Source organism: Aotus nancymaae, unplaced genomic scaffold (genome assembly GCF_030222135.1).
Source record: "Aotus nancymaae isolate 86718 unplaced genomic scaffold, 86718_ANA_hifiasm-v0.15.2.pri h1tg000011l, whole genome shotgun sequence".
In the NCBI taxonomy this organism is placed as follows: Eukaryota; Metazoa; Chordata; class Mammalia; order Primates; family Aotidae; genus Aotus; species Aotus nancymaae.
This window is the reverse complement of record NW_026988422.1, coordinates 20279383-20298865: the sequence shown is the minus strand read 5'-3', so window position 1 is coordinate 20298865 and position 19483 is coordinate 20279383. Positions and strand designations below refer to the sequence as shown.

Sequence of the window (19483 nt, the reverse complement as noted above, 5' to 3'; positions counted from 1 at the left end):
CACCGCAATCTCCGCCTCCTGGGTTCAGGCAATTCTCCTGCCTCAGCCTCCTGAGTAGCTGGGATTACAGGCACGCGCCACCGTGCCCAGCTAATTTTTTGTATTAGTAGAGACGGGGTTTCACCATGTTGACCAAGATGGTCTCGATCTCTTGACCTCGTGATCCACCCGCCTCGGCCTCCCAAAGTGCTGGGATTACAGGCTTGAGCCACCGCGCCCGGCCAATACATTTTAGTTTTAAACATACAGGTGTACCTCAGAGGTAATGTGAGTTTTGTTCCAGACTGCTGCAATAAAGTAAATATAGCAATAAAGCAAGTCATGTCAATTTTTCGATTTCTTAGTGCATGTGAAAGTTCTATGTACACTATACTGTAGTCTGTTTTATTTTATTTTTGACACAGGGTCTTGCTCTGTCTCCCAGGCTGGCGTGCAGTGGCACAATCATGGCTCACTGCAGCCTTGCCCTCCTGGGCTCAAGCAATTCTAGGATACTGGGACTATAGGCATGTGCCAGCATGCCTGGCTAATTTTTAAATTTTTTTTTGTAGAGATCGGGTCTTGTTTTGTTGCCCAGGCTGGTCTTTAACTCCTGGGCTCAAGTGATCCTCTTGCCTTGGCCTCCCAAAGTGCTGGAATTATAGACGTGAGTCATTGCCAGCCTTATACTATCTATAGTCTGTTAAGTGTGCAGTAGCATTATGTCTTTTAAAAGTACATATCTTAATTAAAAAATACTTGATTGCTAAAAAATGCTGATAAGCATTTGAGCCTTTAGTGAGTTGTAAACTTATTGCTGGTAGAGAGTCTTGCCTCAGTGTTGATGGTTGCTGACTGATCAGGGTGGTGGTTGCTGAAGGTTGGGATAGCTTTGTCACTTTCTTAAAATAACACAACAGCGAAGTTTGCCACATACTTCCCTTCATGAAACATTTCTCTGTAGTATGTGATGTGTTTGATAGATGATATTTTACCCACAGTGAAACTTCTTTCAACATTGGAGGCAATTGTCTTAAACCTTGCTGCTGCTGTAACAACTAAGTTTATATAATATTCTAAATTCTTTGTTGTCATTTCAACAGTGTTTACAGCATCTTTACCAGAAGTAGATTTTATCTCAACAAAGACTTCCTTACCCATAAAAAGCAACTCCTCATCTGTTTAAATTTGATCGTGAGGATCACTTGAGCCCAGGAAGCATATGTTGCAGTGAGCTGTGATCATGCCATTATACCTGGCTAATTTTTGTATTTTTTTTTTTGTAGAGGTGGGGTTTTGCCCTGTTGCCTTGGCTGATGTTGAACTCCTAGACTCAGGTGATCTAGTCTCTTTGGCTTCCCAAGTGCTGGGATTATGGGCGTGAGCCACTGCACCTGGTCCAGGGTCCACTTCTAATTCTAGTTTTCTTACTTTTTTTTTTTAACCACATTTGCAGTTACTTTCTCCATTGACATCTTGAACCCCTCAAAGTCATCCATGAGGGTAAGAACCAATTTCTTTTTTTTTTTTTTTTTTTTTTTTTTTTTGAGACGGAGTTTCGCTCTTGTTACCCAGGCTGGAGTGCAATGGCGCTATCGCGGCTCACCGCAACCTCCGCCTCCTGGGTTCAGGCAATTCTCCTACCTCAGCCTCCTGAGTAGCTGGGATTACAGGCACGCGCCACCATGCCCAGCTAATTTTTTGTATTTTTAGTAGAGACGGGGTTTCACCATGTTGACCAGGATGGTCTCAATCTCTTGACCTCGTGATCCACCCGCCTCGGCCTCCCAAAGTGCTGGGATTACAGGCTTGAGCCACCGTGCCCGGCCGGAACCAATTTCTTCTAGATTTGTTCTTGTTAATATTTTGACCTCCTCTCATAAACCACAAATGTTCTCAATGGCATTAGCATGGTGAAGTCTTTCCAGATGGTTTTCAGTTTACTTTGCCCTCCTCCATTGGAGGACTCTATCTAATGCAGAAATAGCCTTACAAAAATATTAAGACTTGAAAATCAGAATTACTTTTTGATCCATGGCTGCAGAATGGACACTATGTTAACAGGCATGAAAACAATAATCTTCCGATACATCTCCATTGGAGCCTTTGGTGACTAGGTGCATTGTCAGTGAACAGTAAGTAATTTTTTTTTTTTTTTTGAGACTGAGTCTCGATCTGTCACCTAGGCTGGACTGCAGTGGCGTGGTCTTGGCTCACTGCAACCTCTGCCTCCCAGGTTCAAGTGATTGTCCTTCCTCAGCCTCCCAGGTAGCTGGGACTACAGGTACGTACCACCACGCCCGGCTAATTTTTTTGTATTTTTAGAAGAGATGAGGTTTCACTATGTTGGCCAGGCTGGTCTCAAACTCCTGACCTTAGGAGTGATCCACCTGCCTTGGTCTCCCAAAGTGCTGAGATTACATACGTGAGCCACCGAGCCTTGTCTTAAGTAATATTTTTAAGGGAATGTATTTTTCTGAGCAGTAGGTCTCAACAGTGAGCTTATTCAGTAAATCATGCTGTAAATAGATGTGCTGTCATCCAAATTATGTTGTTCTATTTCTAGAGCACTGACAGAGTAGATTTAGCATAATTGTTAAGGGTGGTAGGATTTTTAGAATGGTAAATAAGCATTGGCTGCCACTTAAAGTCACCAGCTGCGTTAGATCCTAACAAGAGAGTCAGCTTATCCTTTGGAAACTTTGAAGCCAAGCATTGACTTCTCCTCTCTAGGTATGGAAGTCTAGATGGCATCTTCTTCCAATACAGTGTAAGGCTGTTTTGTCACCATTGAAAAGTCTGTTGTTTAGTTTAGCCACATTCATCAGTGATCTTAGCTAGGTCTTCTAGATAACTTGCTATAGTTGTTACATTCACACTTGCTGTTTCACCTTGTGCTTTTATATATCATGGGACAGCTTCTTTCCTTAAACCTCATGAACTAACCATTGCTACCTTCAGACTTTCCTTCTGTAGCTTTCTCACCTCTCAAGCTTCATAGACTCGAAAAGAGTTTGGGCTTTGCTCTGGATTAGGCTTTGGTTTAGGGCAATGTTGTGGCTGTTTTGATCCGTCAGACCATATCAGCAAACTTTCTCCATATCAGCAGTGAGGCTGTTTGGCTTTCTTACCATTTGTATGTTCACTGGAGTAGCAGTTTTAATTTCCTTCAAGAACTTTTTCTTTGCATTTACAATCTGGCTAGCTACCATAAGAGGCCTAGCTTTCAGCCTGTTTGGGCTTTTGACATGCTTTCTCACTAAGCTTAATGATACCTAGCTTTCGATTTAACGTGAGAGACGTGTGACTGTCCTTTCACTTGAACACTTGAAGTCCATGTAGGATTATTAGTTGGCCTAATTTCAGTATTTTTGTGTTTTAGGGAATAGGGAGGCCTGATGTGAGGGAGAGAGATGGGGGAATGTCTCATTGGTGGAGCAGTGAGAACACACATTTATCCATTAAGTTGGCTGTCTCATATGGGTGCAGTGCGTAGTGTCCCAAAGCAATTACAGTAGTAATATCAAAGATCACAGATCACATAGCAGATGTAATAGTAATGAAAAAGCTTGAAATATTGGGAGAATTACTAAAATATGACAGAAATACAAAAGTGAGCACATTGGAAAACCCCCAGATATGCTTGATGCAGGGTGCCACAAACCTTCCATTTATATTAAATACTGTATCTGGGAAGCACAATGAAGTGAAATGCAATAAAATGAGGTCTGCTTGTATTTGCCTTCTTTACTTTTAAGAAGTTGTATAATCTACCTTTTATCTAAACTTCAATTTAAAAATTAAGTGTGAGAAATTTAAAATACTGGATTATGACAATAGCTACATATTTAATTTCCTGTTTATTCATAGGTTAAAATAAGAAAGAAGCCCTTTTCTGTCTTTTTTCCCCTAACTTCTCAAATAGCTTCTCATTAGGATAAATTAGTCTAAAGTCTAACAGTTGTGGTTTCTAAGTATATCTTGAATTGGTCCATTGCTCTCCATAGTTTCTACTATTACATTATAAACCTTCATCTGGTCTTCTGATAATCCATTCTTCTCCTCCATTTCATTTTTATTGTAGCTAGAATGATTTTCACTATGGGAAATTTAATCATGTTATTATCCTTAATGAATTATTTCCCTTTTTTTTTTTTTGAGATGGAGTCTAACTCTGTCACCAGGCTGGAATGCAGTGGCACAATCTTGGCTCAGTGCAACCTCTGCCTCCTGTGTTCAAGCAATTCCCATGCCTTAGCCTCCTGAGTAGCTGGGACTACAGGTGTACGCCACCATGCCTGGCTAATTTTTTATATTTTAGTAGAGATGGGGTTTCACCATGTTGGCCAGGATGGTCTTGATGTCCTGACCTCATGATCTGCCCGCCTTGGCCTCCCAAAGTAATGAATTATTTTCTTTACCTTACAAAGCCCTCCATGGTGTAAGCCTTTGATATTACCTTTCTTGTTTGTTTCTCTCTTTCTTTCTTTTTTTGCGATGGAGTTTTGCTCTTGTTGCCCAAGCTGGAGTCAATGGCACAATCTCGGCTCACCGCAACCTCAGCCTCCTGGGTTCAAGCGATTCTCCTACCTCAGCCTCCCAAGTAGCTGGGATTACAGGCGTGTGTCAGTGTGCCCAGCTAATGTTTTGTATTTTTAGTAGAGACAGGGTTTCTCCATGTTGGTCAGGCTGGTCTAGAACTCCCGACCTCAAGTGATCCACCCACCTCGGCCTCCTAAAGTGCTGGGATTACAGGCGTGAGCCACTGCGCCTGGCCTCCAGTTTCTTTTATTCTACACTATATCAGTTATCTATTGCCACAATAATGCTGTAACAACCACAAAACCATAGAAGCATACCACAATGTGTATTTATTGTGCATGTGTTGGGGTTAGAAGTCAGGAGCCTTGCCTGACTCAGCTGGGTTCAGCCACATATCTGGGACAGCTGGAATACTATAAGAAGTTATCACTAGTCTCAAAAATACTCACTTATTTAACCAAGTAATTTTACTTCTGGAAATTCATTGGTACGTCTAGAATTTTTTTTATTAATTAATGAAACATTTATTGCATACTTAAAGTATGTTTCAGCCACTCTCTGAGGTACCAAAGTTATAGCAGTGAATTAAGCACATTGAATCTCTGGTTCATGGAGCTTAAATTGTAGTGAAGGGAAGATTGACTAAGAAAGAAAACAAACAAAACTACCCCAAAGTTAAAAATTGAATAAACATGGTAAGATCTGTGGAGAAAAATAAACAGGAAAGGAGAACTAGGGTCACCTGTGGGAATGGGATGAGTGATACAGTAGGGAGGCAGGAGGATTCCCTACTGAGAAGGGGACATTTGAGGTGAAGGACAAGCTGTACTAAAATGACCAAACACACACACGTGTGTTAGGAAAATCCTTATCACATCGTTATTTATAGTAGTGGAAAATAAGAAACAGCCTAAGTTTCCAACAAGAGAGAAATAGGTAAATTATGGTACATCTATATGAGAATGCTATAGTATCTTTAAAAATTGCTATAGAAGACCGGGCATGGTGGCTCACGCCTGTAATCCTAGCACTTTGGGAGGCTGAGGCGGGCAGATCACAAGGTGAGAGTTCAAGACCAGCCTGGCCAACATGGTGAAACCCTATCTCTACTAAAAATACAAAAAAAATTAGCCAGGTGCAGTGGCAGGCACCTGTAATCCTAGCTACTTAGGAGGCTGAGGCAGGAGAATAGCTTGAACGCGGGTGGTGGAGGTTGCCATGGGCTGAGACTGCACCATTGTACTCCAGCCTGGGTGGCAGAGCGAGACTCTGTCTCAAAAAAAAAAATAAAATAAATTGCTGAAGAAAATTATTTAGACATGAGAAAATAATATACAGGGAAAATACTCAGTATACACACATTCCCGCACACAAAGTTAAAACAGCAGGATACAAAACACTTTGTACTGTATGAGGCCAAACATGAAAGGAAAAAAGCATGTATTACTATATATAAAGTTTACAAACTTTGTATTGGAAATATGTGCATCCAGTTATAAAAATGATTATTGCTAGGTAATGTATGTTTTGCCATTGTGAATTTTCTGTAGGTTTTTAATATTCTACAATGAAAGTGCACTGCTTTTATGGAAAGAAATTGAAGAGCTTCCCAGATAACGAATTTACCATCAGCAAAGTCCTTCTTGAGTTATGTTTACTCTTGTGGGTCCTGACTATTTTATTGACATAAGTTGTAAGTTACATTGACATAAGTTGTAAGATGTGATTTTAGGTGGTATCTGGTCTCATTTTCATACTTTGTTTTACAGGTTTGGTGTTTATGTTCCTCTTTGCTGTTTTCATCAAGATAGTAGAGCTCATCTTCTTCTCACAGACTATAACTATGTGGTTCAGCACCAGGCAGTCGAGGAAAGTGCCTCGACGGTGGGAGGCTTGGCCAAATCCAAAGACTTTCTCTCCTTGTTGCTGGAGTCTCTAAAAGAACAGTTTAATAATGCCACACCCATCCCCACCCACAGTTGCCCCTTATCTCCAGACCTCATTCGCAATGAAGTAGAATGTCTGAAAGCAGATTTCAACCACAGAATCAAGGAGGTTCTCTTTAACTCCCTCTTCAGTGCCTACTATGTTGCATTTCTCCCCCTGTGTTTTGTGAAGGTAAGTGGTTATCTTACTTTTATGTGCTCCCGGGATTTGTGTGTGAATTACATAAACTGGGTATTTCTTGTTTAATCCCCCTTTTCTCTGTCTCCCCTTTGGCAGCCTGGATGGTGGAGTTCGGCTGCATCTGGAGTGCACTAATACCGCTCCTGGTTGGCGGATAGGTATTTCCATATATGTGATGCACCCGTGGTGGTTCCCTCTTTTTTTCTTTTCTTATTTTTAGTTTCTGGGGAGAATAAAAATTTACTTATAATAGAATCAGTATGTAGTAGCTTGAGAGGACCAAGGTTTCAGTAAAACTCAGCCTACTGTGTTTGATCTTAACATGGTTATCAGGAGTCTCCTTGAATTTAACATTTATCTAAACTTCAGTTTACTTCAGTAGAAAAGAAAAAATGGTCTGGATATCACTTGGGCCCAAAATCTTTTGGGACATTTTAGTGCCCTTTCTTCACCCATTCAGAAGTACTTCTGCAGCTGGAATGGTCCTTCAGAGAACACTCAGTTCTTCTAGAAAGGAGACACTTAAAATATAATTGCCTCGGGCCAGGCGTGGTGGCTCACGCCTGTAATCCCAGCACTTTGGGAGGCCGAGGCAGGTGGATCACGAGGTCAAGAGATCGAGACCATCTTGGTCAACATGGTGAAACCCCGTCTCTACTAAAAATACAAAAAATTAGCTGGGCATGGTGGCGCATGCCTGTAATCCCAGCTACTCCGGAGGCTGAGGCAGGAGAATTGCCTGAACCCAGGAGGGGCGGAGGTTGCGATGAGCCGAGATCACGCCATTGCACTGCAGCCTGGGCAACAAGAGCGAAACTCCGTCTCAACAACAACAACAAAATATATATATATAATTGCCTCTCCCTCCCAGCCCTAACTCATACAGCCAGAAAGTCAGGTTGAAGGATTGTGAAGGACTCTGCTCTTGAACTTTCTGCACGGACAGCAGGACCACCAGAGCATGTGTGACTCAGTGTGGCATTTGTCTGCAGGGCGTATGTACACGCACCCATCCCTGCCTCTTTTTACCAGTGCATGGATCATTTTTCTTTCATCTGATCTCTTCCAGAGTACCCAGTACTATGACATGCGCTGGTCATGCGAGCACCTCATTATGGTGTGGATCAATGCTTTTGTCATGCTCACCACGCAACTGTTGCCATCCAAATACTGTGATTTGCTACATAAATCAGCTGCTCACCTGGGCAAGTGGCAGAAGCTGGAACATGGGTCCTACAGTAATGCTCCACAGCACATGTGAGTAAACTAGAGGGTAAAACCATGTAACACTTTCTACATGCTGCTGACCATGTTTATTTGCTTTGTATGTCATTCTTGTTCTTGGCTTTGAACATTTAATTTTTAATTTTTGTCTTACATGGATGCTTATCATCATGCTAAACTGAACACAAGGGACATTAACTCATTTCCACCACCACCCCCAGCTCCTCCTTAAATGCGTTCTACCTTTCAGCTGCCCTTTACAGTGTGTAATTTGTCTCCCAAGCAGTGTACTTGGAGTTCTCTTTCAGCCTTAGCCATTTGCCCAAATTCAGAGAGTCATATATTTTATTTCTTTTTAGAAGTCTTTAAGATTTGTCTTCTCATCTTTATTGCCACAGCTGAGTAGTTGCTGGCTACTCATCTCACACCTGGAATTTGCTTCTTTCGTTTTTTCTTTCTAATACATGCAGTTTTGTTCTAGTAATTTTCCTTGACTGTACTTTTTTACTGTTTTCCCTCTAAACTCTCTACTGAATATTCGCCTGCTTCTCCTGTATCTGAGTATGCCTGATTGTGAGTTCTTTGGAATAATTTTTCTCATTGTGTCCCTTTATGTCATTACTCCACATTGCCCCTATGATCAAAAATGGCTAATATTAGGACTGTTTTATTCTGTCACTTCTGAGTCCTTCATCATACTTTTCTTTCAGACCCAAACCATCTTCATCTTCCCCCTTTTATAATTTGAACATTTCACAAATTTCATCTCCTAGAAATTTTTCCCTAGTTAAGTGGGATAGATTGAGGTGACTTTCCCTTTCCCTCTCCCACTGAGAGTTCTCCCTTCAATTATCTGCCTTGATGTCTGATACAGATTAGCACAGGCCTTCAAGCCCAGGAACTGAAAGAGATTGGGCCAGGCTGAAAAGAAACCCGACTGTGGGCAAAGGACAGATTTCAATAAAAATTGAAAACACAAACCACAGTACTAGTACTGTACATCTTCAGGCTACTGATGGCACATGGCCATGAGGTGTATCATCACTTTAATGCTGGTAAGTGTGAGCAAGGCCGGTGGAACATTTTCTGAACTGGAAAGCTTCAGGGTGCTAGAAATTTTTTTTTTTTTTTTTTTTTTTTTAAATAACATATCTAAACTGCCTCCCAGTTCTTATCTTTGGAAACTAACCTTTCCAAAATCAGGAAGAGATGAATTAACTTAGATTTTTTTTTTTTTAAAGCTTAACCTGAAGATCCCTATCCCCACCCAAACTCCATTATGCTGGAAAGAATGAAGCTGCTTCTTCTGTAATTTCTTTTCCCCCAGAGGAACCTATATAAAAATAAACCAAGAAAGCAGTGAAAAGCCTGTGTGTGTGGTGTGTCTCTATGTTCTACCGTATACCTTCTTACAGTTGTGAGGTATTTGAATTGCGTGATAAGCAAACTGATTTTCTGTAGTTTTTTGGGATGTAATTCTGCAGTAAATGTTATTCTAGTTTGACAGTGTGCTAATTTCTCCACTACTCTTATTACCATCAGCTTTCTTTTCTTGTTTGTTCCCTCTAGCATTTCTACCAGTAGACTCTGCTCACTTGGGATGGAGATGACAGTCCACCTGCTTACACACTGTTTTCTAGCTTACACATTTATGTCTGCTCATTCTTCTTAAGCCTCTTAAGTCCTTTGACATTGAGTTAACTGTATTTTTTTTTGCAACCTCTGTGTACTATATAGCAATGAAATTAAAGTAACAAATCCTTTCCAAAACCACTCCAGTTTGACCATGGAATTAATGTATTTTCAGAATTCAGGCAGATGAAGCCCTGGGTATTTAATTCCTTCCATAAAAACATAGCTGGCCCTACCAGATACTATCTTATCTGTAATTGCTAATTTGCTAACATTGCATTTCTTTCTCCCTTAGTTGGTCAGAAAATACAATATGGCCTCAAGGGGTGCTGGTGCGGCACAGCAGATGTTTATATAGAGCCATGGGGCCTTACAACGTGGCAGTGCCTTCAGATGTATCCCATGCCCGCTTTTATGCAAGTACCGCTTATTTATTTTCAAACATAAGCTTGGGGTAAGTGTTAGCAAGCCACTCCATGTGGAAGCACATAGCATAGAGTGTAGCACATACTAGGAAATTATTACATGGTTATTATTGCTGCTAGCATAACAGTGGTCCCTGTACTTTGGAAATGTATTCTGAAGGGCAGTTTGAAGGTCATATACAATTATTCCAGTTTCAATAGCTTAGCTGGTTTCTCTAGTTACATTGGTATTTGTTAAATCTAGTATTACTCGAAACAAGTAGGCAATTATCTAAGACTCCTTTTTCATCTTACCGTTTTTATTTTGTAAGAGTTTGGTTTAGTGGTATTCTTAAGATATATTGTATTTGTGTATCCACAGGTGATATTTGTGATATCCACGAGTCTTAATAGTGTGGTGGTTTCATTTTTTTAGGTATTTGCCATATATACATACTGTCTCTTTAAAAGGCCTTAGTTTCCTCTTTGAAAGTCAGACAAATGCCATGAAAAGGAAGAAGCTTAAAAAAGGAAAAAGCAAAACTGAGCTTCTGTACCATTGAACTCATGCCTTTGGTTATGATCTATTTGGTCTTTCAGCCTTCCAGAAAATTGTATAAGGCAAAAGTATGTACTTATAAAAGAAAGGCCAGCTGACCAATGGGAGTGGGGAAATGTGGGTACTTACAGGGGACTGTTTATAGTAAAAATGCCCAAAGTGCAGTGCATTGCTTTTTGAAGGGGGATCATATTCTAAACAAGAATTGGAGATCTTTTCTTGGGAGATGTAGTCTCACTCTGTTGCCTAGGCTGGAGTGCAGTGGCACGATCTTGGCTCACTGCAGCCTCCACCTCTCAGGTTCAAGTGATCCTCCTGGTTCAGCCCCCACTAGTAGTTGGGATTACAAGTACGTGCCACCATACCCAGCTAATTTTTGTATTTTTAGTAGAGATGGGATTTCGCCATGTTGGCCAGGCTGGTCTCAAACTCCTGACCTCAGGTGATCCACCCGCCTTGGCCTCCCACAGTGCTGGGATTACAGGTGTGAGTCACCATGCCCAGCCCAAAAATTGGAGATCTTTTTTAAGATACTTGCATCTCTTTCTTCCTCTGTCCTTCCCAGATGAAGGAAGGTACATGGACTTTCTGGTTATGCAGGTGTTTGTTACTGAGGGACACTTCAATTAAATATTGGAAACTTGCACCAGGGCATGATGCTTGTAGTTACCATGGTAGGGGAATTCAGGATGGGGCAGATTGGGAAGAACATGGGGAAAGTGAAGGGCGCTTGAATGAGAGAACAACAAGCATCTCCTCTTTGACGTCAATGGAATTGCCTTTAGGTAGAGGAATGGACTCAAGTCAAAGTACATGAGCATTTGATTTCTATACAGAATATTTAATTCAGCCAGCTGAATTCTCTAGGCCATTAATGACTTCTGTTGGTCCTTGCTGTCTCCTTGAGACCTATGAAAGCCAAATAGTTCATTAGAATTTTCTGCTTGAAAATTAAGTATTTTCCTTGCTAGTTTTGGGCAGCGGAAAAATCAGGTGGAATCCACAGAAAAAAGATTAGGCAAGTTGATTTATTACTGATTTTGCAGGACAGGATAGATAGTTAAATCAGTGCTTCTCGAAGTGACCCATGGGCCGCCTACATAGAAATCACCTATCACCTAGCCTATTTTTAAAAATCACTATTTTAAAAAAGTGATTCAGGGCCCCTATATCAGACTTCTGAACCAGAATCTCTGGATGATCTCAGGAATTTGCAGCATTTGTGGATTTGGATATGATTCTTAGGCACACTGAAGTTTCAGAACAGTCATTTAAAATGTGCCTATTACTTATAGCTGTCAAACTCCAGGTTAAACATTTTCTTTTTCTTGAACCTGGAAACTTTTTAAAGCTGTCATGATAATTCGGCTTTGTTCTGAAGTGTAAGCTCTGAGATCTAAATTCCATCTAAATTAGTTCTTTTAGATCTGATTACTGCTGTTACTACACCCTTATCTTCATCTAAATTTAGGATTTGATTGGTTAAGCTGAATTGTTAATGTTCCTTTGCAACTTGTGGCCTGTATCTGTATTCATAATAACTTTGTATTAGAAAATTTGGCCTTTTAAAGTGGAGAATTTAGTGGGAGTAAATACAGTAGTAAGCCCTATTTTTAGTCTGATTCTCACTCATTTTTCCTTCCTTCCTCCTTATCCTGTCTTTGTGCACCCTAATTCTCGGTATCCAGAAAAAAAATAAGTAATTAAACAGCACAGGTATATGGTGTAGAGGATTTCAGTTAGTGACCATGGTGGGTAAACACTTTAAGGAAAAATTAAGAAAGTGTTGTATTGATATTCAACTTGTAACCTCTCTTTTCCCAAAATTTGTCTAGTGTTGGTATTTATGTCTTAGTTTACAAGCCAAGAATGGTTGTAAACTAAGTTGTTTACATTTAGAATGTAAATGGTTGTTTACATTTCTAAATGGCTACATAAGTACCTACATAATGTCCTTAATTTTGCCTCTTGACCTATAAAGCCTAAAATATTTCCTATTTGGTCCTTTAACCTCTGTCTTAGATAAATACACTTTTGTGTTATCCTAAATAAAATATATAACTAAGATACAATCTAAGAAAAATATAAGTAGTTTTCTTTTGGGCATAAACTCTTTTCATGTTTCAGGGGCATTGAAATAAAATTTATTTCATTATTTCTTGAGCAAAAAGAAACAGGTTTTGATCTTTACAGCAAGAAATAGCCTGATTGATATTAAACAGATCTATTTGTTATTATATATGGGAATCTGTAAATATTAAATTATTTTAGAAAAATAAATGCAAGAATAACTATAGCCATTACTTTTCTATGAAATAACGTTTTGCTTTTTAACTTCCTTACAGTTCTTATTTCATCGACCATTAAGGCTGTTAAATCTGCTTATCCTTATTGAGGGCAGTGTCGTCTTCTACCAGCTTTATTCCTTGCTGCGGTCAGAGAAGTGGAACCACACACTTTCCATGGCTCTCATCCTTTTCTGCAACTACTATGTTTTATTTAAACTTCTCCGGGACAGAATAGTATTAGGCAGGGCATACTCCTACCCACTCAACAGTTATGAACTCAAGGCAAATTAAGCTGCCTCTCAACAATGAGAGAGACCTCAGATAAAAATATTTTCATACGTTCTATTTTTTTCTTGTGATTTTTATAAATATTTAAGATATTTTATATTTTGTATACTATTATGTTTTGAAAGTCGGGAAGGGTAAGGGATATTAAATGTATCCGTAAACAAGGTAATGTGATCTTTCATGTGTTAGTATATTTGAATAATATACATATGAGAGGTATGCCTGTCCAGTAAAGAGATTGATTTGTTTGTATGGCTCTGGAATAACTCATTTGTTTATGAACACATCTCATGTATTACTTGACACAGTACCTTTGGTATGTCTGCTTTCCTTTCATTCCTCATTATCTTTAACCCTCAGCTGGCCAGTAATTACTGCTAAAGAAAGGGAGATCGGCCGGGTGCGGTGGCTCACACCTGTAATCCCTGCACTTTGGGATCCTCATGGATCATGAGATTAGGAGTTCAAGACCAGCCTGGCTAACATGGGGAAACCCCGTCTCTACTAAAAATACCAAAAAAAAAAAAAAAAAAAAAAAAAAATTAGCTGGGCATAGTGGCAGGCGTCTGTTATCCTAACTACTCGGGTAGGCTGAGGCAGGAGAATCGCTTGAACTTGGGAGGCTGTAATGAGCCAAAATCACACCATTGCATTCCAGCCTGGGCGACCATGTGAGACTCTGTCTCAAAAAAAAAAAAAAAAAAAAAAAAAAGAGGAAGGGAGATCAATGGAGTTGCCTACCAGCATCCATTCTCTTTTAATTCACCTAATAGTATTGGAATACATTGGGAAAAGAGTGGGTTAAAGTCCTAGGTGGGGTTCTCTTTGTTGCCTACTAGGTGGAAGCAGTAGGCTTCCTTTCTAAGATAGGGACTCAGCTGATCTGTTTTACCCTGTGACATGTAAATATACTTTTGAATAAGCTACTATTCCTGAGGCTCAGGGTTTTGCTGCCACTTTTCCTGTTTTTCCACTTCTGCATCCAAAGATTTTCCTTTTAGTTATTTGAAATAATACTTTGCAAGACAGAAAGTCTTTAGACTGCCCACATTCATGAAGGAGATGATGTATGGCTGGATCAGTAGGAGAAGCTAAGTGCAAATGCCATGTGGGATAGAGTATGAGGAGGTTGAAAATTCCACGTAACTGGGAAAATGGGCAAGTCCCCAGCTGAACAATCTTGGATGTAGTCTAGCAGCAACCCACCTACAATGGCATTATGTTTGGAGTTAGAGGGGAAGTGAAATACGAGAATTACCTACTGCTTTGTATTCAGATAATTTATATCCAAAATTTGTGTTTTAAATTTCGTACTCCAGAACTTTCATGTTTATGGGTATTAGCCCTTTAAGTTATGGAAGGTGATATACTTAGCCCATTGATGTCACTTGTCATCTAAACTACTGAGACATTTTCTTAGAGAATCTAAAATATATTGTCTTATGTTTTCTGTCCTGAGTTCGGTTTGTTACAGCGTGACACTTCTGGTAAAACAAAAAGATGAAGTAAAAAGACCAATCATGTAGTTCACAAGCTGGCTCTGAAAACAATTCTTGCAGAAGAGTTCCCAAAAGGTTTTCACCAAAGGAAGCATTTTGAGGAGTGTGTATGAAACCAAGGTACACAATACCAGTTTTATGTTTAAATTAGTAATTGTTTCCTTAAATATTTTGATGTGTATACTTTTTTTTTTTTAGGTTACATTATTTGGCAGTCAGTCTGAGTCTGCTCAACCATTCAACAAATCTATATTAACCACCAGGCACTATATTAGGCACTGGGGATATGGCAGTGAATGAGAAAGGCAAATGTCCTACCTGCACAGAGCTTACAATATGCATGCGAGTAGGGGAGTTAGGTGGTGCAGAAAATACAGCAAATAAATTTATGTATAATATAACATTTCCTGGTAGTAGTGATAAGTGCAGTAAAGGGAAATCAGGACAAGGAAATAGTAGTAAGAATGGCACTGCTAGAAGGCATCTTTGAGGAGATGATTTTGAGCAAAGAAAAAGCAAGACTGAATCATATAAATAGCTTTGGGGAAAATTCTATGTTACAGTAGCAGCAAGGGCAGTGCCTTGAGGTGGGGACAAGTTGGTATATTGGAAGAATAGCAAGAAAGTAAGTATGTTAGGTTAGTTGCTTTTTAAAGTAGTTCAGTGTAAATATAGTGGTTCTTGAGGGAGGGGTGGGAAGGGTAGAGAATATGCCATCTCTCTATTCTTTCCTTTGGACCTTGAAAATACGCTTCTCTTGGCAGCAAACATTTTGATGAGATTACTCGGCAGCTTAAAGGAAAATGGGTGGCATGGCCACGGAGGTTTCCCTATCTAAATGGCCCCAGCTTGGCTCTAGCTTGGAATAGTAGTAACCCAGATAATCTTGATTAGAGATAACAGACCAGTCTTATAAACTGACATGCCCCTTCTGGCTTGACCTGTCTTGGTCCTATCCTAAGGGAATAGCACAGGACCAGATGCTATTTTGCCTAAATAAATGAGTGGATATAAGAAATGAATAAAAATTAATTTTGGCTAATGGAATTGCAAAGTCCCTCCTACCCTAACCTCCAGATATGGCAGCATAAGGGGCATAAGACCATTTAGTTCACTATGTTCCTACATATTCCAGCTGTTTTTTGTTTTATTTTTGTAGGGGCCACATCCATGGAAGAGAGAAAAATAACTAGTTACCTGGATATCCTATTATAGTTCGTGTAAGAGAAGGGATACCTCTATTTGCTCAGTGATAGTAAAAAATGCATAACCATTAATGAATGACCTTTTTTTGTAATTCTTTGTTGGGAATTTAAAATGATTGTGGAAAGCATGGTATAGCAGAAGTTCAGCTGGGTGAACTTGTGATACTGGAAAAGGAAAGAAGATACTTGACTAAGGTGGGGAAATAAGGAGTAGAGGAGGGTAGTTCACAGGAATAAGCATGACAGGTTTTCCTCAATATTCTATTTACTCTGATTCCATGTTTATATTCCCAATCTTTCTTTCCTTCTCCTGTCCCTATCAGTCACCACCACTGCCACCTCTTCTGCCATTTCATTTCTTTTTTTTTTTTTTTTTTTTTTTTCTATTAACTGAGCTTGCCAGGCATCATATTTCTATGTACTGGGCAATTATATGCCAAACACTCCTGGGTGCCAGAGACAGTGATGTTCAAGTTCATAAACTAATAGAAGACAGACAAGTAAACCAATTGTCACACAAAGGTATTCAGTAATAGAAATATGTATGAGATACGTAATATCAGATCTATTAAGAATCTTGAATGTGAAGCCCAATAAAGCACACTTTTAATAAGTACTGCAAGTAAATAAGCACAGATGTCTTGGAACTTTTGTAGACAGAAGACAGCTAATGAAAGATTTTAAGCTGAGAATAACTTAGGATCCAACGGGTTCTAGTTCCCAAAGTAATCTCTAGGTCAGCAGCATCAGCATCACTTAACTGGAAACTTATTAGAAATGGACATTTTCAAGCCACGCTCCACACCTACTGAGTAAGAAACTCTACATGGAGCCCAGCAGTCTGTTTTAACAAGCTGTCCAGGTGATGTTTAGGAATGCTGAAGTTTGATAACCACTATCCTATCTCAGACAACTTTGGCAGCAGTATGTAGAATAGGTTTGGAGATGGGGCAATGTCGACGGGACTAAAAGGAGATTAGTTAGCCAACTGTTTAAAAAGCCCATGCAAGGCCAGGCGCAGTGGCTCACACCTGTTATCCCAGCACTTTGGGAGGCTGAGGTGGGCAGATCACCTGAGGTCAAGAGTTTGAGACCAGCCTGACCAACATGGGGAAATGCCGTCTCTACTGAAAATAAAAAGTAGCTGGGCATGGTGGTGCACGTCTGTAATCCCAGCTAGTCAGGAGGCTGAGGCAGAATTGCTTGAACCTGGGAGGCTGAAGTTGCAGTGGGCTGAGATCTTGCCACTGCACTCCAGCCTGGGTGACAGAGCAAGACTGTCTCAAAAAAAAGTCCATGCAAGAGAGTGGGAAAAAAAGCAAGATGGCAAAGTAGGAAGTCTCAGGCTTCACTTGCTTTCATAGAAAGTTCAACTAGCAACTCCACAAACTAGAACATCTTTTTGAAAACCCCAACACTTAGAAACTAGTCTGATAGTGTGGCCCATAAGGCTGAATGAAATCCGAATTCAAAGGGTAAGAACAGTCTCACTTTGACTATATTGCTCCCTCCCTTCCCCCAAGTTGACATAATGCCAGATGGAGAATTCTCTAGGCCAACTGTTTATACGGGGAAGAAAGGAAACCAGATCCAGCTTCCCTAGCATTCTAAGATGCTTCCTAGGAAGCCCGCTCTGGTCTCATCTCATGGGATGTTCTAGGGGAAACAGTATGGCTAGACTGCCTGGAGTCAGGTGGAAACAGAAAAGAAGCACAGGTGATAGTGACCAACATGCAGATATTGGTGGTACCTTTGTGTTCCCACTGGTTGAGGTGCCTGATCAAAGATATCAGCCAACCTCAGCCCACCTGCAAGGCTGAGCTGGTCTCCTTTGACAGCACAGTTGGGGCTGGGTGCAGTGGCTCATGTCTGTAATCACAGCACTTTGGGAGGCTGAGGTGGGTGGATCACTTGGGGTCAGGAGTTTGAGACCAGCCTGGCCAACATGGTGAAACCCAGTCTACTAAAAATATAAAAATTAGCTGGGCATGGTGACTCATGCCTGTAATCCCAGCTACTTGGGAGGCTGACACTTGAGAATCACTTGAACCCAGGAGGCGGAGGTTGCAGTGTGCCAAGATTGAGCCACTGCACTCCAGCCTGGGCAACAGAATGAGACTCCATCTTAAAAAACAAACAAACAAAAAACCCGCACACACAGTAGGAAGTACAATCTAGCCTGAGTCCCTAGCTTCCTGCCTAGCTTCAGAGCCAACTCCCAACAATCCTGCCAAGGAAGGGAGATGCCTGCCTTTTCTTTATTTTGGAGAGCTGAAGGGGCTAGACCACCTTGACCTTAGAAGTCAAGCAACAGCTCCACCGAGCCAAAAAGCACTTTCAGTGACCCTGCCCAGGCAAGGAGATTTCCACCTCCACACATCTGAGAGAAGCAAAGTGGCTAGATCTGCTTAATTCCAGAGATCAAATAGCCATTTAACTCAGTCACAAATTCACTCCATGGCTTCATCCTGACAGGGAAGCAACCCTTAATTGTGCATTTCTAAGGAGTACAGCCTCTGGTCACACACGTTATGAGTAGTGACACTGCCTAACCTTGTAGCCCAGTCTACAGCCCTGCCCAATTGCAGGTCCCAAATATCAGAATTACCAGCCAGGCAATACATCTTATGGCTAGTCTGACCAGAGGTCATTGCAATACTTACCCAGCAACTCCACTCAACAGAGCAAAGGCAGTGGCCTAGTCAGCTAGAGAACTAACTCACAAGAAGCTCTGCCTGCCTGGGGTTGTATCAGCTGACCCTTCCAGAATCATAGGTTAGGCTAAACAGTGAAGGCCTATCCTTGCCCAAGAACACCTGTAAAGGCCAGAAGAGGGGGCTGTCTCCTCAAATGCAAGGACAATACAAGAACACATGGAGGAATCATGATACTTCCAAAAGAAACTAATAAAGCTCCAATAATAGGCCACAAAGAAATGGAGATTTATGAATTAACTGGACAAATAATTCAGAATAATATCTCTAAAGAAGTTAAGTGAACTATGAGTGTATAGGTAGAACATTTAATGAAATTTGAAAGCAGTACACTAAAAAGAAAGTTGATAAATAGAAACAAGAATAGGACAGAAATTCAAGAGACTGAAAAATTCAACAGAAACCTTCAAGAGCTGAGTCAAGCAGAAGAAAGAGTCAGTATGCTGAGAGACAGAACATTTGAAATTATGTAGTCAGGAGCAAAAAAGCAAAAGAATTTCTAAAAAAAATAAAGCCTACAGATTATAGAACACCATCAAGGGTCCAAACCTTCACATAATAGTGGTTGGAGAAGGAGAAGAAAGAAAAGCGGCTGAAAAGCACATTTAAAGAAATAATGGTTGAAAACGTTCTTAATCTGTGGTAGATGCTGACATCAAAGTACAGGAACTGCAAAGGTCTCCAGTCAAATTCAACCCAAGGAGGAGTAAACCACAACACATAATAAACTATCAAAAATCAAAGACAAAAAATTTTGAGAGCATGAAGAGGCAGGAAACATATCACATAAAAAGGAGTGCCATATAACCATCAGCAGGGTTCTCAGCAGAAACCCTGCAGGCCAGGAGAGAGTAGGATGATAGATTCAAAGTGCTGAAGAGAACAAAACAAAACAAAATGCCAATCAGCAATACTTTAGCCAGCAAAGCTCTCTTTCGTAAATGAGGGAGAAGTTAAAAAAAAAAAAAAGTTTGTTTTCCCTAACAGAAGCTAAAGGAATTCATCCTCACTAGACTGGCCTT

General features: G+C 40.4%; 1 protein-coding gene across 5 annotated transcripts in view; it reads left to right on the top strand.

Moving 5' to 3' along the window:
• The window catches only part of TMEM39A (transmembrane protein 39A), a 34070-nt gene extending 20775 nt beyond the window's left edge, over window positions 1–13295 (top strand). For 3 of the 5 annotated variants that reach the window (XM_064374656.1, XM_064374658.1, XM_064374655.1), the window contains 4 exons: window positions 6291–6639; window positions 7718–7905; window positions 9800–9920; window positions 12813–13295. In XM_064374656.1, coding sequence (XP_064230726.1) covers window positions 6291–6639; window positions 7718–7905; window positions 9800–9920; window positions 12813–13046 — 892 coding nt within the window. In that variant the 3' untranslated portion in view covers window positions 13047–13295. Of the gene's footprint in view, window positions 1–6290; window positions 6640–7717; window positions 7906–8746; window positions 9011–9799; window positions 9921–12812 lie in introns of those variants that run through there. The other 2 variants (XR_010342003.1, XM_064374659.1) reach the window with 2 other exon arrangements.
• Window positions 13296–19483: the final 6188 nt, after the last annotated feature.